Source organism: Ochotona princeps, chromosome 11 (assembly GCF_030435755.1).
Source record: "Ochotona princeps isolate mOchPri1 chromosome 11, mOchPri1.hap1, whole genome shotgun sequence".
Classification (NCBI taxonomy): domain Eukaryota; kingdom Metazoa; phylum Chordata; class Mammalia; order Lagomorpha; family Ochotonidae; genus Ochotona; species Ochotona princeps.
Genome location: NC_080842.1, coordinates 54,923,631 through 54,948,069, shown reverse-complemented (window position 1 = coordinate 54,948,069; position 24,439 = coordinate 54,923,631). Strand labels below are relative to the sequence as shown.

Sequence of the window (24,439 nt, the reverse complement as noted above, 5' to 3'; positions counted from 1 at the left end):
TATTATCAATTGCATCATTGAATCGGAAAGCAATGCTTTGTGTACTCTCTGCTTCACACAGAAAGTGTTGATCAGGGTCAATTCAGAGAAATATTTAATGTTATGTTAGCAGTTAGCACCAAATTATTTTTGGAGGAATTTGAGTTACCACTTTGGTTTGTGTGAATTAGATACTAAGTTGGGCAGCTTTGCCCCCTGACTTTGAAGGGAAGAGGGACTCATCTCATTTGAGATCACCAGGGCCATTAGCTTACGGTATGTAGATAGCCCCAATTTTTATGAAGAAAATGAGTTATGTAATGAATGCATTTAGAAACTAGCACTGCTTTGAACTTTGTCAACTTACAGGCCAAGCTAACTTGCTGCCCATCTTAAGGATGTGCACATTTTACAAGCAGAGACAGCAAAACTGCCATTTCATTTTTATTTGTATTTATAGTCTAAACTAAACCAACACTCCCTGAGCAGACCAACTAGCCCAACATGTCATAGCTCTGAGAAACTTGAACCCTGAAGCCAGTGAGTTCAATGTTTCTTATACCATCCGAAAATCTCTTGAGAGAATCCGACAATTGTGATGTCTCTTTGACTTGTGAAAGAGGTGGTGGCCTTGCAAATACATCCTACAGAAGGAACAAATACTCTGCCAAGATTTGCAGTCCCCACTGCGGAGCTAGGCTGGCAAAACCCTACTCACATCCCTGTAAAGCAGACATATATTTTTTTGTATTTTTTGTAGGTGGATACAGTGCAGACCACGACCCCACCTCGCCACATTGAGGAATCGTGTAAAATCAATGTATGTGCTCGTAAGTGAAATATATGCAATGTTCCAACGCAATGTGTTGGATCCTAATAGATTTGGATCTGACTTGTGTAAAAAGAAATCGATTCCCAAGGGGCAGGATCTCTCGCTGATTAAAGAGAAGCTCCGATTTTGAAGAAAACCAAAATGACTTTAGAACAAAATCTTTGCCAAAAGGAACCAAACTATCCTTTGCAAACAACTCAAACAAAGCTCAAGCTCCAAACTCAAACAAAAATCAAACAAAAATCAAGCTCTCAATATGGAATAAAGGAGGGATGTGAGACAGGTTTTGCAAGCTTATCATTTACTGTGGAGAAACAGAATCAAATGTCACCATACTCAGGAGTTTATGCAGAAGAACAGGAAATCCTTTTTCTTCGGTTTGCACTTGAATGGACTCAAGCAGAGGGGAGATATGTATCCTGTTACTGTTTGTACTTAATAATATGGAGATTAGTATAGATGTGATTTCATCTGCCTTGCTTGAATTAATTGGAAGCATTATGTAGAAATCATTTGAGCCTGTGCTAGATCAACAAAGAAAATGGGAATGCATACCTCAGCATTGAATTTTGAGAAAATTAGACAATTCAATGCTATTTAATAAGGCACTGAGAAGAAATACTACTAGCAATCAGGGAAAGTGAGGGACTAATGGACATGAAAGGAAATAACATTGAGGCTATTCTGATACTTGTTCTGGACATAATTCACTATGACATAAAAGCAGAAGCTACACGACAGTTTGTCTCACATTTTGCGAAATTTCTCGTTGAAGCTAGAATGAATCACATTAAGTGTAGAAGGAATGTATGACATTGTATCACTGGGAAATCGGCCTCTTCAATTTGTGTATGTAAGGGAGAGCCTTCTTTATTTCCTTATGGATGAATTGCATGCAGAAAGTACCTCTTTACATTATCCTTACTTGCTCAATTGAAGATACTGTGTAAGTATATGTCTAGTTTTTGTATGGGTGTGGATGCATGGGACGGCATTTGTGTGTGTGTGTATAGAAATGGAAGGAGGTAAATTTTAACAACTAGCATGTGCACTTTGTTTCGTAAACAAGCAAAGTAAACTGTCAGAAGCCATTTTGTCATTGTTATTTTACACTTAATCTTAGCCAAAATGCCGAGAAGCAATCGTCATTGTTATTTTGAGATTATTATTCACAAAGTTATTCCACAACTGAATGACTACTGTGGAAGTTTTTCAGTTAAACACAATATTTGATGCAGTTGAGCCATTTAAATTGAGATGGTATCAATGTCTGAAAAGAACGAAGGCAGGCTATTGTGAAACCCACCTGAAAAGAGTTGGAAAGTCATTTCGTAGTTCTTCAAGCTGCTTCACTTGCTGACAGGATGTGAATCAGTTATGGACCACCTAGTCCTATACAAGAGACTAGGGAAGTGGTTGTGTTCCAACTAAAGCTTTTTAATTCCACCAATAAGTTACTTGTGTTTGGATCTAAATTATATGGCAAGTGGTTAACATAGATAAGGCAGTGTATATGGAAAACAAGTGGACCTTGTTATAATCACCATGTGCCATTATAACTTTAAGACTGCTCTGATCTTTGTATTCACTTATTTTTATCCTTCTGAGTAAAATTCAAGTTGAAAATTTTACCTCTTCTTTCTCTGTGACAATCAACTGTAGTTAGTATCCTATCAATAATATTACAGGGATTTTTGTCGTTATTTATGCTATTATGCTAAATTACAGGTCTACAAAGTGTTACATTCTGTTGTACTGAATATTTTTCTGTGACCAAAACAATAAAAGAGCTACTTTATAAAATGTCTGTATTTTCTATTTCAATGGTTTCTTAAAACACAGCAGGACATAAAATCTGTTTTTGCTACACATCTCTGGAGAGAATTCTCTGTAGAGTCAGAGATTGAAGATTTAGACACTAATGATCATGAGTTTAAAGTTATCGGTATAATGGGAAGAATGTGTGAACAAAACAGTGAATAGTTGAGATGTCTAGATGGCAAATTTTGCTCTGCCTCTAAGTTACCAGATCCAATGTAGGCATTTTTGGGGGTCTCACATGCTCAGGTACATGATGGGGTTTTAAATCATCGTAAGATCTTTTGATTTCCTAATTTCTATGGTTTTTTTGGTTGTTACTTAAAAATATTTCCAACTGGTACTTAATATTGGTCACCTTAAGCAGTATCAGTCATATTCATTAAGAGAACTGAATGTTCTTTTTTTTTACACAAAACTGATCCAAAGCACAGCACATGCTTTAAGACCAAGGGAACCTGAGAACTGATACGTGTTATGATTCTGCCCTTCGTGTGATGGAAGTTCTTGCTCAAGTCTACAGCATCATGCCATGAGATTAGGGAGCTCATCCTGAGTAAACTGGAGTAAGCAGCACTCCACTGCAAAATCACTCAGTTTGTAAGAGAGGAAACCTCCTTGTGCACTGATTTAAACCATTCCTTGGCAGAATATTAAATTTTGAGAACCCGTGTTTCTTGTTCTTTATCCTGGGAGGACTGTGCAGTCAATGAAGCTCTCCAAGACATCAAAGACCGTGTGGCTGTGGACCAGCCTGGCTGAGTTCAGGGAAGGAAGCACTCGTGCCTGATGTTGATTGCCGTAGAGTTCTTCATTGACTAGCACTTTTCTGCTCAGAGGAAGAAGTGGCACATGAGTACTGGGACTGTTACAACTTCCAATTAAGGTTTAGTTGCAAAGTGCCTCACACAAATATTAGTGCTTTTATTTTAGTTTCTTGCTGCTACTCTAACTGCAAAAGGTCAAGGAAACAGTAAGAAGCAACATGAAAACAAATGTATGAATATATATTTTTTCATTATAGCATACTGGTTTGCAAAAAGTGACACTTTGAGAATCGCAAAGGTAGCTTCTACAATTTACAGGGATCTTAGAGGATTGGTTACTGTGGCTAGCTGTGGCCAGCTGTGACATTGATTTAGATAATAGCATTTCATCGCATCACGTGATACTTTAACAAAATTCAAAATTTACATGGAAGACTTGGAGATTTCTACCTACGAAGATTCTTTCAAGTCCCATTCCCTCTAAACGAACATGTAGCTTTTCCTTTTCTTGGATGTACTTAGGAAAAAAGGATTATATCTGGCTCACAGTAAAGGGCTGCAAGAAACCAGAAAACTGGTGAATAAGAATCACTGACTAAATTGTTTGGCTTGAAATTTGTCATCAGAATGGATTCACATAAATACAAATTTACAAAAACGTGGAAGAAATTTAAGCAATTTATTGCATACTGAAATATTTGCTTTGGGTTTACTTTGTAATTTTGAATGTTATTTCACCTCCCTGTTTTTGGTAAATATAATTTAGTTGGAATCATTTTAATATTTTACCTTTATAAAGATGAAACATAGGGTTCAGTGCAATAGACTGTCAACTAAAGTCTTCGCCTTGCATGCACCAGGATCCCATATGGGCACTGGTTCTAATCCCAGCAGCCCTACTTCCCATGCAGCTCCCTGCTTGTGGCCTGAGAAAGCAATCAAGGATGGTCCAAAGCCTTGGGATCCTGCAACTACACAGGAGACCCGGAAGAGGCTCCTGGCTCCAGGCTTTGATTGGTGCAGCTCTGGCCGTTGCAGCTCACTTGGGGAGTGAATCAACAGATGGAAGATTTTCCTCTCTGTCTCTCCTCCTCTCTGTATATCTGACTTTGCAATAAAAATAAACAAACTTAAAAAAATAAAGATGAAACACAGATATCACATGGAAAGACAGAAGAGAGAGAGATAGGACTTCCATCTGAAGGTTCATTCCCCAATGCGGGCTGACATGAATGCAGCGTTGTGATTGATGATAAAGGAATTCAATGGCCAAAACCAAGCAAACAACACAAGAACAAAACACCCAAGATGACTGTCTAAAGGTGAAATAAAACATACAAAAAGTAACACCAAGTCTTCCATGTTCTCCACACATGTAGTGTGAAACTCAGCAAAACTGGGAAGACACAGCTTTTCTAGGCAAAATCATCTGTATTTGGTTTTCTATAATTTAAACCTTGGAGCTATGTAAGCTGTAATGTTCTGGGCATGGACAAGTCATGGGAAATTGTGAAAGCTGAAACCAAACTGAAACCAAACCTCATAAGCCAATGATGAAAGTTTCCGAAGGAATGGAGAACAGTTTTTGTCAGATCACTATCCACAGTCACAAGGGCCATACAATTTCCTACCATTGTCAGTATTGGGAACTGAGAAATTTAACATTATACATTACTTCTAACATTATCATGGGAATTCAGGGTAATCCTGATTTGGTAGAGCTGATAAATAAATGGCATTCTTTGAAAGTATTTGAGATGTGTCTATTATGTGTAAGATATTTATTTCTAGAAATCTCTATTAAGCACAGAAAGAATGTTGTATTTATTAGGTAAGATTTGAATACATGAAATATGAACAAAACACATATTTTTGTTTAAATTAAATAAATTAAATTGGTTAACATTTAATGTCTGAAAAAGTAGTGACTTTCATTTGAAACAGTACACTAGAATTCTGTTATGATTGCTTAACTATTGGAGAGGATAGAGCAAATGTTGAAATGCCCAGTGCTGACCATTTTAAGTGACTTTGTTTTTAAGATTTATTTTATTTTTATTCAAAAGTCAGCTTTACAGAAAGAAGGAGAGATAGAGAGAAAGATCTTCCCTCTGCTAGTTCACTCCCAGGGTGCCCAAAAGTGCTGGAGTTGAGCTGGTTCAAAGCCAGGAGCCAGGAGTTTCTTCTGGGTCTCCCACACAGGTGCAGGATCCCAAAGCTTTGAGTTATTCTCCATTGCTTTTGCAGGCCATAAGCAGGGAGCTGGAAGGGAAGTGGAGCAGCCAGGGCATGAACCAGAACCCATATGGGATCCTGGCCGTGCAACATGATGGCTTTAGCCACTAGGCTACCAAGCAGGGTCATTAAGCTACTTTTAAATAAAATGTGTTGGCTAATAATCATGCCAGTGGACAATGTGGTGTCAGAGCCTGTGGCCTTGGAAACGTATGCAATGACTTGTAAAAGCACAAGGGAGTTCATCAGAGCTTACAACTAAGCATCTGAGAAGAAACAAACCTAACTTGTGATTTTTCTGAGACTCTGAGTTTCAAAAAATTTTACATTTTTTATGAACGGGCTGGATACTCTACCTTTATATGGTTGTTAATACCGTAATAACCTGTCTGAGGCAGCTTTTGGTGGATTTTTAATGAGGAGTTAAAATTAATGTGATTAAAAATGAATATCTTCTTAGCCTATGTTGTCAGATGTTAGGGGAAAAGGAACATTTCCCATTTAAGATCTTGGAGCTCTGAGACCAGAGTCAGCTCAGCCTGTTTCTAATTACTATTACCCAATTGTGTCAGGGAAAATTCTGTCTCAGTAAGAGCTGAGGGGATCCTGTCTCTGTCTTTCTTCTTTTCTGTGTCTCGCTGTTGAAGCTGGGTCAGCAAGGGCATTTTCTCTCCTGCGCATCGGGTGCTTGAAAGCAGCAGATATTTGGAATGTGCGTTCCAGAAAGTTCAGACTCTGGGTGCCTCCTGATAACACATTCCAAGTGGCTACCCTGTTGTCCAGCTTTCTGTTGCTCGACTTATTACAAGTCTTGCATATTCATTTAACAAAAATTTGCTCTTTTCCAAACCCCAAATTGAAACCTGAGTGTGTGACTCATGCGATTTAAACAAATGTTATGGAAGACATTGATAACTTGAAGGAATAATGAAATTCATCATGTGGGTCTTTGTCATAAAAATTCTTGAGCGACAGTCACATAAATGTCTTGCTATTTACATCAAGAAGTTTGTAAAAATATTTATCAGGCTGATTTTCAATGAATTCTAAGTTGTACTCAAATGAATACCAATGAATCTGCAAACATAGAATCTTTTTTTATCTTTCAGCAGTCTGTTTTCAATTCTAGAATGAAATGCCATCAATATATGGCGTTAAGGCTCAGTAATCATGTGCTCTTGTCATAGGAGATTAACATTTGGATTAAAGAGCATGATTAGAGGATTCTAAATTAGTGGTTACCCAGTTGAAATTGCACAAAATTTAAAACAAAGTCATAAGGCAATGTATTCATGCCATCTATTTCTTATGTCAGTTAATTAACATTTTAATTAGTATGATGTTTCATGTTGTGACCTAAGGCATTGTATTCATAGTGGGTTCGAGGAAGACAATGAAAAAAATAAGTAAGTGAAAGCCTCCATTTGTTGATGGCCATGTCACACATCACCATTAAAAATGTTATTTTAAAATAAGAGAATATGCATAGTTTTATGTTGTGAATATGATTTTTATAGGTTTATTTTACTTATTTGAAAGGCAGGATTACAGAGAGCAGAGGAGAGACCAAGAGAGCTTCCATGTGCTGCTTTACTCCCCAAAGTGCTCCAGTGGCTGGTGTTCAACTAGGCTGAACATAGAATTCCAGAATTCTATCCAGTTCATGTGAACAGTACGGGCCTGGTACATGGGCCATCATTTGCTGCTTTCCCAGGCACAAGAGCAGAGAAAGTGGATGGAAAGCGGAGCATCCATACCTGACTTGTGCTGGCATTCCTACGGGAGCTGGAGTCGCAGGCGGTGCTGTTAGCTGCTGCATGTGAAATGCCTATTTACTGCACGTGAAATGCCTCTATGAAGCAAGAGTTTATCAAATAGCTATGTGTGCAAATGATCAAAGAGACTACATTTTAAATTACAAGTAACCACAAATCATTGCCCGAAAGATTCACATACATAAAAACAACGTACTTTTCACTATTTTGGGAGCAAACCTAAAAGATACGCATAAGGGTAACCATGTTTTTCAATACATAGGGCGAGTGATAGAGTTCTGTTTGGGTCAATGAAATTATTTACAAAAGACAGCCTTCAGGTGGGTTGCCGTGAAACTTGGCCTTTACAGACATTTTAACAAAGGTTTTCCATATGCATGACATAAAAGAAGTATCTCATTCTTACACTACTTGGCAGTGAGAATATCCTAATGTTTGTCTTTATTGAATAAAGTGGAAGTTTCCACTGAATCCAAGAGAGTAATTTGCCAGAAGATCTGTCCTGACTTCTTTGAGGCAGTGTAAGAATGGCCCACAGAAGCCATGAACAACAAACCTTCTGGAGATGTTTTCTTTTCCTCTCTTATAATGCTCATTATTCAAATCATGCAAAGAAAGAAAATGTTTTAGAGATTTGACTAATACCCTAAGATCCTCTCTGGCTTGATTTTCCAATCCCTGAAAGCCCTCTCTTTCTGTTTTATGCTATTTAATTAGGCTATTGGTGTCCGGGTTTGCAGGGTAGAGCTGGTCCACAGAGAACCCCTTTCCCCCTCTCAAAAACTGTTACACAGCCTTTGGCAGTGAATATATAGAAACCACATGGAATTTAACTTCTGTTATTATGCAGTTCACTACTAATTCATTGTACTCAGAACTGTGTACTTATGAAAATGTAAATGCATTGTAATGCAAAACCTTGCAGGCAGAAAGTCTAAGTTTCTTTGGCTTCTTTTTTCATTTTCACATTTCTAATCCATCAAACTAACTTTGTCCTGTTTTGGTTTAGAGGGATCTTTGGCAGTTACCTAGAAAGTATGTAAGTGTTGTGGATTTTTAAATGATGATTTTTTTAATAAGTTGAAATTTCCTTTTCATTGAAGAAGGGTGAATTTAAAATAGTGATGTGAGAAATTATTCAGCAAACTTTTGTGAAAGGAAAACACAAACACCTGTGCCCGTACAGTTCTTTGCATTTTGATCGTATGCTTTCTAGTAAACAGAAACTTACAATTTTATTTTTGGTCTAACAGTTTCCTGACAATGATCTGATTTGGATGTATTATTTCTATTTTAAAACACTCGGTATTCAAACTATTATATTTTGTATTCTTTCAGATTTTCTATGAAAATGTGTAGCATGAAGATGTACTGATTTATAAATGAAAAGGGGAAATGCTCAGAGTATAAATTCTGGAATAGTTGAGCAACTTTCGGCAAGTTACTAAATGTCTCATGTGAAGATAGTAGTATACTATCACGCCATTATTGGACACTGTTGAGAAGTGATTATGCATCAAACTTGATATAAATGAGCACTTTAAAAATTGAACACCGGCTGACATGTAGTGAGCAACTCTAATTAAAAGCTATTATTAAATAAAGATTCAAAAATGTGACACAGAGAACTGGCTTGTGACACAGTGGGTTAGGCCACTTTCCGTGGTGCTCATATTCCATATTGGGATGCTGAATCAAGTTCCAGGTGCTCTGCTTCTCATTCAGCTTCCAGAACTATGTCCTTCCATTTGGAAATCATTCATGAAAACACCAAAAAAATGTACTAAAGGGTTAACTTTTTAAAAAAAATTTTGTGAGTCCCTATAAGAATGCATGCCGCATTCTTATAGAATGTTAACTCTTTGCGAGCACAGTGAAGGAGTTCTGCACTTATTTTTACTCATATATTGAACAGATTGAGAGCTCTGAGAGCACACACTCTTTTCTGTTAGTCAGGATCTACTTTATTGCAGGGATTCGACTGATTGATTATGGAGGTAAATATGTGCTACACTTGTGATAAATACACAGTGCTAACGGTCAGAAGTCTGTTGAAAGACACGTGGATGTCAGAATAGTATAAAACAAGGCTGGGAAAATAGATCAAAATGTGCAAGGTATTGCATTCTGCATTGAAGAATTTCAAGTTGATTATGAGAAAAATGGGAGTCAGACAGTAAAGGTCTTTCAGACAGGGCTGGGGAGCCTGACTTGCTAGGGAGATGACTTCCCTTGACAGCCCAGGGGAAGCATCGGAGAGGAAATGAGTGTGTCTGTACTCTACATCAGATACAATTTCTGAAGATATGCAGTCATCCCTTGAATAGAATTCAGAAAACTATTTACCTGTGATGTATGGCAAATCAGTATGATGTTTGGAATTAGATATGTGATTTTAACATAAAACTCCCATTAATACTAACAGTCAAGAGACATTCCTTGGAATTGTATCATGAGTCCATTGTTGTAGTCCTGGTGGCTTTCTGGAAGTTGAAGACTAAGATGTAACCATTTGGCAACTCCTTTCATACTCGGCTTTGTGACCTAACTGTTCAGGATATAGACTGACTTTTATTTAGTACTATCTCCAGATGTTTTTCACTCGTTTTTGTTTTGCTAACTATTCCATCCTATCATGTCTATGATTTTCTTTGTGTTATTTATTATGTTAAAAACAAACACACAGTATAGAATTTTTTTTTTTTTTTACATTTCTGTAGAACTGACTGCTTTATTTTAAAACAAAAGAAAAAAGTTACCACTGACTTTTTAGTAAGACAGTTCTGGCAGTTCTGTGACAATGAGGTTTTAAGGATCATCAATGTTAGACGCACAATCTGTAGCCTTCTCTTCTTTTTTCTCTTACTTTTTTTTACCCTTATTCTAATTAAAAAAAGATATTCACTACACTCAATGCTTTCTGCCTGAATGTTTTTGGTCTAATCTTTGACTTGCAACTGGAGATTCAGCTTCCATGTGTTAGAGCTGAAGGGTCTTTGGCATGCTAGAGGCTAGATGATATTTCAAGAATTTTAAATCTCTGGTCTATGAATAATAATTAATGTGTGGTTCTCGTACTGTTACATTTTCCAAGAAAGATGCCTTATGAAAATAGTTTTGTTATAGATACCGTTCTTAGCATTTCATACAATATTGAGATTGCACATACCATACTAGCTATAGAAAACATTTCATTAATGGTTATGTAGGTAACTGTTCACTTTTATAATATGTATAAATTGCAAAATGTCATTTTAGACTTTAACAAAATGTTTGTAAAATATCATAAAATCATATTCAGTATCCTTTGTGATTTTCCATAAAAAATCAAATGTTAAAAGTTTTACTATTTTTGAGGTGTTTAAGTAGGAATAGCATTTATCTTTTGACATTGCTGTTAACCATTACATAAGGATTCAGTGTTTTTTTTTAGTTAAAAAGCTTAAAATTTTTCTTTTTAAAATTCATTTAGGAACCACATTTTGTTTCTACTAAATTACCATGTAAAGATGAAATCTGTGATATGTCACGTTATAGGAATGTCTTGACATTGTCTGTAATTTGGGATTTTCTCAGCACTTTATCAATTTGGAAAATAACATACTGATATCACATGGAAAGTATGTCAGAAATGCAAATGTAATTATTACATCATGAATTGACTTGGAGGAAATATTAACCAATATATTAAAGTAGTATTAAAATACAATGTTATGAAGAACAGTAAACTCCCTTCGGGACTAGGGAGAGGAGCCTTCTCTGGTCCTTACTTAGTTCCAACTTTGGATCCTCACCCCCTCTTGCAATGACCATCAGGGTCGCCCCAGAGCCCCCTGCAAAAAAAAAAAAAAAGAAAGCAAAACAAAACAAAAAAAAACAACAAAAAAATTAGAATAGATAGACAGAGAACAACAAGAAAAGCTTAGAACCAGACAGGAAATGATCAGTGGGGACTCACACATACCTTACTAGGTAGGACATGAAAATAAGTTACTCCTCACTGGGGTATTGAAGATTTCTCTGCACACCCCTCCTAAAACTGTTCTGTGCCTCAACTGTTGACATATGCCCAGTTAAAGTTATAAGCCAGTTTAGACTATCAGGAAATCTGCCAAGTTCAGTAAAAATTATGCTTCAATACCATAAACTACTAAATACAAAAATGAAAATAAACACGAGACAGCTGAATAGTATCCTATAGCCATTTTAAGGGGGATAGCAGCCAGTTGTGTATAAACTAAAATTGAAATGTCAATGAAGTAGTCACAGGTTAAGATCGTGCATTTTCTAACATATCAGTCTCTCAATACCATGTCAATTAACTCCATAATGTTGTAAACTGTTGATGTTATGGCTTTTTTTTTATTTTGCCAAGAGAAGTTAGATTTTTATTTGTCCTCACCACAAAAATATAAGAATGTAGGATAATGCATGAGTTAGTCATTTCACAGTGTATACCCAGATGTTATGGCTTTTAATTGGTCGGAACGATATTCTGCCGGCTCTGCTTTCAGACCAGAGATGGTCTCCCCAAGAAACTGTTGAATTGATCTGGACAATAAGATGCTGGACTCTATGCATGGTACATACTTGCAATGAAAGAAGCATGACTGGATTTGAACTGTAATACTGCAATAAGGTGGAGGAACCCACCATGGGGGGAGGGTACAGGGAGGGAATGGGGAACCTCAGAGCCTATGAAACGATGTCATAAAATGAAATGCAACTAAAAAATGCAATGTTATTCTGGACACACATATTAAATATATGTTTCTATATAATGTGCTTTTTCAAATATTGATTTTTGAGTGCATATGTTTCATATATATCTAACATATTTTTTTAAATTCTGAGTGTCAACAGGATACATATTTCAAAGATAACTATTTAAGATCAACTTTAATAATTATTTAATAATAATCAGCTGTTTAATGTGGGCGTATTAACACAGGAGAAGTACCAATTCTGCTCTCAAAGACTCCTTATCATGAAAGCTGGAAGTGGTATATATGCTATAAAAAGACAGAGAGGAATGTGAGAACATTTGGGCAAAGTGTCACCATTTGAATTGAACTTTATCATGAATGAAATTTCTTCAAATCAGGAGCGAAGCAAACGGCATATCAACTTGACAAGGAATTATAAGCAAAATCTTGAAGTCTTATGAATCATCATTTATTAGGTAAAAGCCACATGATCCACTTTGTTTGGAATAGAAGAAGTATGAGTTGAGTGGCTAAATGTGAGCTTAGAAGAGGAAAAAGGTCCTGATCCAGGGTTTGAATTGTCTTCTCAGGAGTCTAGATTTATCCTGCAGGCATCTGGAAGTCTTTGAAATTTTTCATGCAAGAGATAATATAGTAATGTTACGGAAGAAAGGCTTTGTTGGAAGAGCAGGATACCATCTACAGTAAATATGCTGGGAAAGGGTTACCAGGCATTCAACTAGTGGATGTTGTTTATTCTGATTACATGATTCTGATGCCTTATCCTTGGACGCAGACCACAGATATGAATAATTGAAGTCAGAAACATATGACGTATTTGGTAGTCAACTGGATACTAGGGAAGAAAGAAGCAAAGAGGAGCAGACAAGAACCTATCTTCAGGTTTTAGGTTTGAACGTTTAAATAAGAAAATAGAATTTGAAACATAGTGGATAAGGATCATGAGGAAATAATTACTGATTCCCATTTAGTGATTGGCAACTCGCCGAAGTATGTGAGATGCCTGAAGAACAGATGTGAATGTATAGAGACAGTAGAAACAGAAGAGCTGGAGAACTAAACTTCATGTGCTACAAAAGATAACACTAAAAAAAGAGGTAAATTTAGAATCAGGAGAAATCATATGATAGAAAATAAGGAAGGCTCTTCACTTAAGTGGAAAAGATATCCTTATAATAATGTTAAAAACAGTAACAAAAGCAACAAGCTCAATTTGATCTTAACCAGACACAAAGTTTTAGTTTTTAAAATTATTTATTCATTTTTGTTTGCTTTTTTCTATATGAGAGAGAAAACCTCTATCCAGTGGGCGGAAATGCTTACAATAGGTAGCACAGGTAAGGATCAATGCCCAGAACTCAACAAGTGTCTCCCACTTGAGTAGCAGGAACACATGTCTGAAGCAGTAGCTGCTTTCCCAGGCAGTGAACTGAAACAAAACATTCTCAGTACTGCACCTAGACACTGTGCTAAGGAGATGAAGCCCCAAGCTCCCTCTTAAACACTATGCTAAAGCACCCGTCACAGATGCTAAACTGTGAGCTAAAGGTTGTTTTGTCACAAGTTATGTTATTTAATCTTAATATGCATTCATTTGAATAGAAACCAAGTTATTAATAATATTTAAGCCATTTATTTAGATGTATATTTATTTATTTATTTGAGAGACAGAACTCTCTCAAACCTTCTGTTTTATTTCTCAGATTCCCATGATGGCAGGTACTGCCCTGGGTTGAAATTAGCAGCTGGGGACAAAAATGCATGTCCATTTTGTTTGTTTTGGAAAAAGACAAACTTTATGGAAGCTGTCACCCGTCGTTCTAGTTCTCCTGGGCAGTCTTGATAATAAGATGTCCAGTTCTGTGGGCAGCGCTGAAATCCACTTTGCGGCCTGCAGATAGTGGAGTGCAGATGTGCTGGCGGTTGCCACCTCCGAAGGGATGCTCTACAGGGTTCCTGGCCACACTGCACACACGTGACCGGCAGTGCGCTTGCTTTGTTCTCGGGGTAGGCATGGTCAGCCTTCAGAATGGGTTTGTTGTTTCTATCGCCTCCAGCCACCACACCAACTACAGCTCCGGTGGCCAATGCACAGCTTCATGTGGTCCTCTTCGTCTCGGGTGGTGCGAGATGACGGTGGCATAGTTTCCGGATTCGCTGGGCAGCAATATGTGCCTCTTACCAGTGTCAGGAATCCCGTTAGGTGATCCATCACCACTGCGCCCTACAATCTGCGTTTCAAGGAAGCACCAGTTGGGAGCTGGAGGCAAAGATCAAATGTAATTACTGTAATGCAGAATGTGGGCTTCTTTGTTGCCACAGTACATGCCAACTCCGTTGAAAGTATTTCAAGTGTTTATTTTCATCTTTTTGAAAAGCAGAGTGAGAACATACATTTGCAGGACAAAGATGCAAACACACACACACACACACACACATTCACACACATACAACTTTACTTTCCATCTACTGTTTCTCTCCCCAGCTACCTGTCATGGCTGCAGCTGGAATGGAGCAGGACCCTGAAATTCCATCAAATTGTCCAAATGAGTGAGAGTGATCCAAGCACCATGTGGAAAGCTGTCAGTTTTAAACACTGGAGCCTGAATACCTTAGATGCAATTAAATTACTTTATTGAAAGACTCTGTTGACAATTCAGATTCCAGAAATGGAAGGCTGAAATGCCCTGTTACTGCAACTTGCCAAGTTTTTTTTTTTTTTTAGAGAAGGGTAATACTCTTTAAATAGTTTAGATCTACTAGACTAAATTCAATGACATAAAAGTAATTTTCTCAAAAAAATCCTGTGTTCTCAGCAAAAGGATGTGGAATGTATGGTAATACAAAGATAGTATCCTTTGCATAAATGTGATGGAACAAATCAAAAGGAAGTTATATAACTTTTCTGAATTCAAGCAAGTAAGCAAGCAAATGAGTTCATATTAAAATGAGTCACCAGTTTTGAGATCAAGAAAATTGAGAGTTCGGAACAGATAACTTTGTCTGGCATTTCTAGTATTTTTTTGGACGTGATGGCCAGGATTACAAGGTTATATCCAACAAGTTTTTGATAAGTAGCAAACTGAAGGCTTGATTATGAATTTCCAAGGGGTAGAAAAAGAAACACATTTTAGCAGTAGAAAGGATGAGGAAAGATTAATAACACAATTTGATTTGCAGGTAGCTTGGTGAATTAAACAAAAGTTAGGTTGAAAAGAGGAAGCACATAGAAGAACTAAAATTGTAGCAAAGGCAGAAAAGAGTGAAGTGGGAAGGTCAGATGGCCACACAAAGAAGGGGCATTTGAAATACAAAATGCGATACAGAGAAGTAAAGACACAGCTAAGTTTGGAAGCGTAGAGGAGGAAGGGGGAGGGAATTCATGCTTGATAGCCTTAGTACTCTCAGCAGTAGGAGGTGAAGCCATGTGTTCAGTTTCTGGGGATAAGGATAAGGAGGAAATTTGGGTAGAGTGTGGTGGGAACAGCTGCTATGTGAATGGGAAGACAAGGAAAGTAGCAATGAGGAATAGGGCTCCTGAGCAGATCCAAGGGTTCATCTGACATCGGAAATCATAAATTTGTAGCAGAGTCAATCAGCGTGGTTATTCAATTTTCTCAGTAACTCTTGGCAGCTCAGGAGTAGCAAACAGATGGTAGGACTGATTTGGTAATGGGATTGGCAAGGCAGCTGTGAGAGAAGGTCAAAGAATGGAAGAAAACAATTGAACCCATGAAAATGTGCAGAAAATGGTTATAAGGGCTATCAAAATTAGGGAGAGATGGGAGTCCAGAGTTCTAGGAAGACCTAGAACTTTTTACATTTATGGAAGAGCAAAGCAGTGGGAATCATCAGCCTTAACCCTGCAGGAGAGTTTTGTGGACATGAATAATAGGTGGTGAGAAAAGAGTGTCACAGTTGTAAGTATTACAGTGTAGCACTTTTTGTTTTGTAACAGCCCATTTTATATCTATGCATATGTGCTGCCTGAAGATGAGTGGCTCTGCTGAAACATAGGACCACAAAGAACTTCCAAATTAGGTGAAGCAAGAATTATGAAAATCATCCTGAATAATGACAAGTAACAAAGAGAAAATTACAACAAATCAGCTACCAAGCTATTCAACTGAATTGATGAAGTATTGGAGGAAAAGTTTGTGTGTTTAAATATTGATTTTTTATTTGAACGACAGAGAGGAGAGAGAGAGAACCTTCCATCTACTGGTTCATACTAAAATGCCTGCAATAGACCAAACTTGGCTGAGCAGGAGCAGAAATCTCCCTGAGCTCACCCACTTGGGTGGCAGGCAAACCTTTAGGCAATCATCAACTCTCTTGCAGGTGCATTAGCAGGGATTAGGGTGTAAGTCAAGGCTGGACTGATGTCTAGGCACTACAATACATGATGCAGGTGTCCTAAGCAGTGCCTTTACCTGTCAAACCACAAAGTCCTCCCAATGGATGACAGGATTAATAGACAGCTTGCAAGTTTCATGTTTGGATTTTGTGAATCCCAGAGTTATTAAACTAAGGCCAGAATTGTGAAAGGTTCAAGAGAGTAATTTCTCTTCCTGTCCCCCCCGCCCCCCGGATAGGAAATTGATTACTAGTTTAACAGGATTGCAGCACGTAATGAAACTTACATGGACTAAAGTGAACACCCATGACTAACAATTCCTGAATATGGGATCTTAATTTGCATTTAGCTTATGGTGGATAAATTTATCTCTCCACACTCTGTTTCTAATTGACATTTAACCATGTGGCAGTGAAGCCTATTTTAAACATATTTTAAGCATTAACAAGTTTTTATTTAGCTACTATTTCCAGTAATATCCACATGTTTCTAATCCTCCTTACCAAATCAAGGTTTTATTTATGTTAAGTCATTCCTTATCTATTCACACCTGAATACCTTATTAGTTACTACTATGGGAGTTCTTTCTTTGCCACATTACTGATATGACACTTATCAAGGTCACAAGTTGCCATTTTGTCATATTTAGGGCCCATTCTGACTTCTTGGCTTAGTCTTAGCGTCTCAATGGTTGTTCCCACTTTTCCTCTGGGGCTTTTGTGCCACCATCTTCATCATGTTCTCATTTCAGTTTCCCATGTGGATGCTACTTAATGTGTACCCAGATTTCTTCCCTGGGTTCTATACTTAGTACAAGTCGTCTCCTGGCTTTTCCATTAATAAAGCCAGTGCAGTGCTATGTGGTTGATTACACAGCAAGATTCTCAATAACTGTCATTTATTAGCTGAGTAAGCAGTCTAGTTACTTAATCCGTACGTTTTAGTTTTCTCATTTCTAAAATAAGGAAAATTACATGAATTATTTTATGTGGAGGATTAAGTAAGCGATATCTATAAGAGTATTTCCAAATGCCAAGAGTTCAAAAAATGCTAACATTATCACTAACATAACAGGGGAAATGTGTAAGCATTGACTTTTCCTTCAAATACCCTGATATGGTTTGAATGTCTTCACCAATCTTATACTGAAATTTAATACTTAGTATTAGGTATGAAAAAGGTGAAACTTCATTTCTTATGCCATTTGTTAAGTGTATTTTCAGGTATAGTTTTAGGAGCTAAGCAGGATGGCAGCAAGGTGGAGCCATGATTACATTAGTACATTTATGTAAAGAGGAAGAGAATCCAAGCTCGCGACCCTTGCTTTCATCATGCAATGTCCTTTGAAGATCCTGCACCAGCAAGCACACCCACAACTGTGTATCACTCATCCGCACTACACTCCCAGACTGCAGCCGGCTATTTTCCATCATGCTGATCCCTATTCTATTCCTTTTGACACCCATTACAGTCTTTATTATAAATTCTCACTTCAGTTTTTATATAATAAACATACCTAAGACTATGGAAAAAAGACATAGCCTTTCATTTGATTTTACATAATTATTTAACTGTCATTCATCATATTTATTAAATTTTGATTATTAGACAATAATGGATGTCTGTTCATTTATTAGGCAGTTTGTAATGCTAAGTATTGATAACTAACCTCTTCACATTTATAGTTTATATAAAATAGTGCTTGCTTAGGATTTGGCGATTCATGAAGAGCTATACTTTTTAGAAATTCACACGCTCATTCTTTTGATATAATTCAATAGCTCTGAAGGGACTGTTGAAATGACCTGAAGGTTGTGTTCAGTGCTAAAGTACTTCAGTCTCCTCCTCTCCCATCTTTTCCTCTTCTCTCCCCTCCCTTCACCCATGGACTTACACAGTGACCTTGGAGTCTGGAGTCTACAGGGACATGGACATTTTTTCTTAGCTGGTGTAGGAGAGAGAAGAAGGTGCCTTTCTGTGAGTCTATAGAAGATGACTGTGATTCCAGGATGTAGGATGAATAAGAAAATGTCAACTTGGTAATGAAAAGCATACTGAAAACTGACTAAATTCAACTATCAATAACTGATTTGACATTACACAGTGGATAAATATCATATATGGGAAAATCAATATAAATTTCATTTTCTGGTATAAAACCATTAAGTTATTTTCCTACAATTTTGTTGAGATAGTTACACAGTAACTTTTTGCTTCTTAATTGGCAAATTAAATTAAAAAAAAAAAACTTTTTCAAGGCAATTTGCTCACATCTTCCTTTCTTGTTTAGCTTTGTTTTTCCTTCATGACAAGTTGGGCACAATTTTAAAAAGAACACCATTTGGACGATTTCCATCTGGCATTCTTTCTCTTATTTTATCTGAAAAGTGTAGAGTCTAGATTTTAATGTGATTTCTCAGTAAATTCAGCGTGCTGTTCAACATGCTCTGTACTTCCCATTTCAAATAAGCAGCTACTTCCTTTTATTGGAAAAATAACAATACCCCTGGATTCCGATGAGGTAAAATCAGATAAAAACAAATTGTAGAAATATGGGCTCACTAATTTCGAGTAATCGTTTGCATGCGTTAGAGTACAAATGTGTCATGTGAAAAGTTCCGTCTGTGCAGAACTGGGTATTCTACACACAGATAATTAGAAAACTGTCAGGACATATGTTGCTTTTAGAAACGTTTTAGTATTTATTGTTTTGCAGACACTACCCAAAATTATCATGGTACTGATTTATGAAAACCGTCTCAATGTAGAGGTCTTCAACAGTGACTAATTGCTACTATTTGTAAGCCACTTTCAAGGCGAATAAAGCACCCATCTGGTAATTCTATTAACTGTTTCTATATTAAAATAATGATTGGTCCTCAAAAAAGAAAATATGCAATTAGGAAATATTCATATTTATGTCACTGTTGAAAAGCCTTCAAAATATCTGGAAAACAGAATTTCTCATTTCTCATTCTCTATTAAGCTTATAACCTTTTAAAAATCAAATTGAATTAACTGTAACTATAGCTACTTCACAAAATAGAAAATTATAGCAATTATGTGAATAAATCAAGGCAAAAAAAGCATTTATGATTAATCACTTGGTTAAGATTATCAAATGCCTCCCATTTCTCCAAATTCCATATTGCCCATTGTAGAATTTGCAAGCCTGGACTGCCTGGGTCTCTAGCAAACTGAGGGGAAGGCACAGCTGTGTCTGACCTCCTGGTTCTGGAACTCTGACCTTGGGCAAAACTATTTATCTCCGTGAGGGTCATATGCTAGAAAATTCTCTGCTGGTCTTTGAATGCTCTAACGAGGAATCAAAGAAAGGAAGACAGGAAACTGTGAGCTAGCTGCCCTCACTCAGGCTTCTCAAACAAGACAAGATTCACCGCTCACTGAAAGACTGATACTTTATTCAGGCGGAATGCCATGCAGACTTGCTCCAGTCCTGCTTCATCACCAGCTGTGGTGCCCCAAGGTATATCTTCTGCTACATGGTGGTTCTACACAACCCCACAGTTCTCCTACTTGCATTCTTCTGCCTTTGATACTTTCAAGCGCCCCAGAGAGTGTGGATGGGTCTTCTATACACCATGTGTACATGCTGAGGCCCTGGTTCTGCTTCTCCATATTTTATTCTTTGAACTTAGTGTTGCTGTCTCACTTCTCTTTGCCCTTTTGGTTGCCTAGGATGTGAATTTGCTTTCTGTGCTTGCTAGGCTTCCCTTGCTCTTCACATAGGTACAGCTCAACTTGCATGTCTATGAGTCATTGAGGGTATGTCCTTGCAAATAGCTTTTACAGCAGTGTGAACTGGACTCAACAGGTCTCTCTGCTTCCTGACTTGTCGTACAATTTGTTCTTTGTTTATGTACTATCAATGGCCTCTTCTGGCTTCACCTAAAGCAAAAGGAGTGGAGCCTACCCATTCCCGGAGTGTAACATTCCAGAAACATGTGCCAAGTGAAACACTTGCCTCCCTAAGTAGCTTGTTTTAAAATAAATTTGTAGTGATTAAAAACTGATTAGTACAACAGAAGACTTTACCTGTGTCACTAGACTGAGGTTTTCTGTAATATAATTCTTTATGTCTCTTATATTCATAATAAATCATGATTGTATATCATTTTGATGATTAAATTAATGGATTAGTAAGTTGTTTACATTTATCATTTAATAAGTAGATATGGGGCAGTTAAAAACTATAATTTGATAATTTCATAATAGCTAATATTTAAATGATATAATATCCTACACATAGGTTCTTCACTTTGTATCTTTATACTCACTGGGATAAAATAATGAAAAGGTTTATTTTGTTACAGTAAATGAAATTATGCTAAATAGTTATGACAAAAGCTTTTAAAATTATGATTTTGTTATGATTTCTTATTTTCCTTTTTGTATTATATAAGGCATTTTCATTGTAAAATTATATTTAAATCCTAGTAGTGTAGAAGCAATATGGCAATAAAAATACACATGTCCTAATATGCAGTAGTTACCCCATTTAATGAATTACTGATATGCATAGTTTTGGCTGTTTATACATTTCACATCCAAACTGATGTTCAGCCAACTGTAGAGAGTCGAATTACAGTAAGAAGTTGCAGATATATTTTTGGGAGGATGCTGTACTGTCTCCTGGCAGAACATTTCCTCTGTAGGGGCACTTGGTGGCATCTGGTATGAATTTATAAAGCGAAGTACAGCTTCATTCAATTTGATTACAGATATTTATTATGTTACATTATCAAATAATTCAGAAATCTTTGTATATATGAGGAAATATAAAGCCTTGGCCCTTTCCTTGAGGGGCTCATTACAGCTTTAGCTGCCAAAATATAATCATTTGCCTCAAAATAAAGGGTGAAATTGTAATTAGTCAGACTGAACAAGCATATTTTAAAGGATTTCTTTCCATGAGACTATACCTAACACAAAGCAATGGCTGTTATGCAGAGTCTAGGAAGCGTGGTGAGGAAGGAGGGTGCTGAAACTTGACTACCTTTTTGTCAGGTACGGGATGTACGAAGCACCGGACACATGCAACCTTTAGGGGCCTGTGCAGATGTTTTCACTCCTTTTGAAACTGGATGGAAAGAAAAAAGGATATTTTAGGTCAAATAAAATGACTTCCTATTTACTATCAGTGTTTAGAGCAATGCTTACACAATTTGCAGTACATTTTAATATGAAGTGTATAGTAAATATTTTGTATTACTGCAGAGGGCACAGATTCCATGCATCCCCTAGGCATACATCCAAGAAGTCCACTGTGCCGCCTTGCTTCCCTGTAGTGTTTGAATGATGAAAATGACCCACAAAGGAGACCTAGACTGGTTCCCAGGTTCCAAGCTTGACTCAGCCCTGTTGGTTGTGGACATTGGAGAACAGTGGAAGTATTATTCACATTAATGAATCATGCCAAAGTATTTTGACAATGTTAGAGTAAAAATATTTAGTTAATTTCAAATAAGGTGAGTTTTCTTCGTATTTTCAAAACTGTCTTCTTATTCATCCAATCAATTTGGAGAGAACAACATCAATATTATTTATAATTTTTTGTTATAGTAGGTGAACTGATGAATTTAACTTTGCAAGTAAATAAACAGGCACATAGTCGATTCTCTGACATAGATATGATCATGCCTGTAATTAGAAATGAAGGAAAAATGATTCTAGGCATTATGGAGATATATTGGGCTTCTGGTGATTGACAAATCTGTGGAGATGAGCTAACTCAATCAAAATGCTGTGGTCTCCAATTGCATCCTAACTACTAGAGTTTTTGCTTGTAGACTTTGGTGAACCTGTAGGAGAGCTGTTGGAAATAAAAGGGGGTGTCTTTGTTGAGTAACTTCTTAAGTGTAACCTATTGATATCAAGGATAGCATCCCTTTTGGTAGAATGCAGATGGACTGTTGGATTGCACAGTCTCTACTCTTTATTTCATATTATCATTTAATTTTGCTTTTATTCTTTTTTTAGTTGGAAAGTCAGATTTACAGAAAGAAGTACAGAAACAGAGAAAGATCTCATTATTGCTGGTTCACCTCCCAAGTGGCACAACTTCTGGAGCTGAACCAATCCAAAGCCAGGAATCAGGAGCTTCTTCCAGGTCTCCCACATGGGTGTAGGGTCTCAAGGCTTTGGGCCATCCTTGTCTCCTTTCCCAGGCCACAAGCAGGGAGCTGGATGGGAAGTGGGGCCATTGGGACACAAAGTTGGCCCATATGGGATCCTAGCATGCAAGGCAAGGACTTTAGCCACTAGGCTATGCTGCTGGCCCAAGCCATATTTTTAAATATGGAGAGAGACCTACTAGGTTTTTCAACATATTTTTTTTCTATTTCTCTAATGTTTAATTAGAAGTGAAATTTCTAATGGGAAGCAGACAGAAGAATCATGGAATGAAGTAGATCTAATGTCTACTCAACTACAATATGTAATATCTTTGAGAAAAGTTTTATTACTGGTCAATAGAAAGTATGAAAATATGACTCTCACCTACCTGCTGGATCTGGAGTTTGGGAACAGTTTTGTGGATTAGGTAGACCCACGGCCAGCTGTGGATGTGCTGGTGAGGAAAGTTTCCTTTGGAGGGACGTGGAATCAGGAGCAGCATATGGGATGGTTTCCTAGTTAGTTTTCTTAAGAAAATTATAGGCATAGCAGGGACTCAGAAAATTATATATGATTACTCCATTGTTAACTCGTAAGACTGGGAACCCCCCAGAAAAGAGTAGGAAAATATAATTGGTTTTTTTTTCAGGTTGGGGGATCAGTGGAAAACTTGGTCAAGGTGCAAGTGTGGTATAAAAGGTATTAGTAAAAATCAGTGGTTCATTTTGGCATGTTGCTCAATGGGAAGTGAAAGATTATTCAAAGATCCCATCAATCTTTAGATCTTTCAAAAGAAATTATATTTTTACATAAGAAGATATTGCTTTGGCAAAACATTGCACTGCTAGCAGAGACTGGAGGACCACATAAGCACAATCCTTCCTCCCCACAAATATATGCTGGAATGGAGAGCAGAAACCCAATGGAAACACAGTGTAGTGTGACTAATCCTATGGCAGTCTGTAGGAAAAGGCTCTGGATGCAGGCTCAGGAAGTCAAGGAAGCTTGCTTAAGTTAGTGAGTTTCACCTTGATCAGAGAAATTACCTTTGTATTTAATATGTGAGAATTCATTTAAGTGCTGTGCCTAGGTTTATCTGTGTCTGATGTTAATGCAAAGTTTGGGCCCCATCTATGTATTATTTTTCATATTTGGATAAGCACACATACTTCAGTGGGAATACATGTATATATGTGCATATATATTTATGTTTGCATGTAGGTAACATTTACTTTAAATACAGGTATTTGTATAAACTGAAACACACTGATTAGCATATACATATGTATTAAATAAGTAACTTGTCTTTATGAAGTATGTATAATATACATGTGAAAACAAATACCATGAAAGGCTTATTAAAATATGTTTGCAGCTGTAAATTTATACAATATCCACAAAATTGAATTATAGCATGAATTTTTATTCTTAGCTCATTTAGTTGTTATCTTAGTTTAATTACCATTCAGGGACTACTTTACAAACTATGTGAAATATGGTATTGCTGCTATTTCCTTACATTTTCTTCTCTGAACATGGTGTTATTGGCCTTTGTTTTTACCTTCTCATGGCCTGATTTTTTCCTTCACCTGCTTCAATTTTTATCTTTATGTTAAAATTTATATTCAACTTTGTTTTTTAAGGAAGCACTTTAGTATTAGCAAACTCTGCAAACTTATATTCACCATTCACTGATCTCTCACTTAATCGCTGCTACTGACATATGGGAGGAACAGGAATCCCTCTCTTACACTTGAAAGTGGATGACAATAAATAAATAAAAATTTAATGGAAAACATATGGAAACACACTAA

The 24,439-nt window shown here is 36.9% G+C and overlaps 1 protein-coding gene across 12 annotated transcripts in view; it reads left to right on the top strand.

Annotated features, from left to right (window-relative positions):
* PCDH7 (protocadherin 7) overlaps positions 1 to 24,439 on the top strand; it is a 386,862-nt gene that overhangs the window by 67,579 nt on the left and 294,844 nt on the right. Inside the window, exon 2 of one of the 12 annotated variants that reach the window (XM_058670236.1) lies at positions 740 to 2,618. The exons of the other annotated variants lie outside the window; for them this stretch is intronic. Within the exon in view, the coding sequence (XP_058526219.1) occupies positions 740 to 817 (78 nt within the window). The 3' untranslated portion in view covers positions 818 to 2,618. Of the gene's footprint in view, positions 1 to 739; positions 2,619 to 24,439 lie in introns of those variants that run through there. 12 annotated transcript variants of the gene reach the window in all.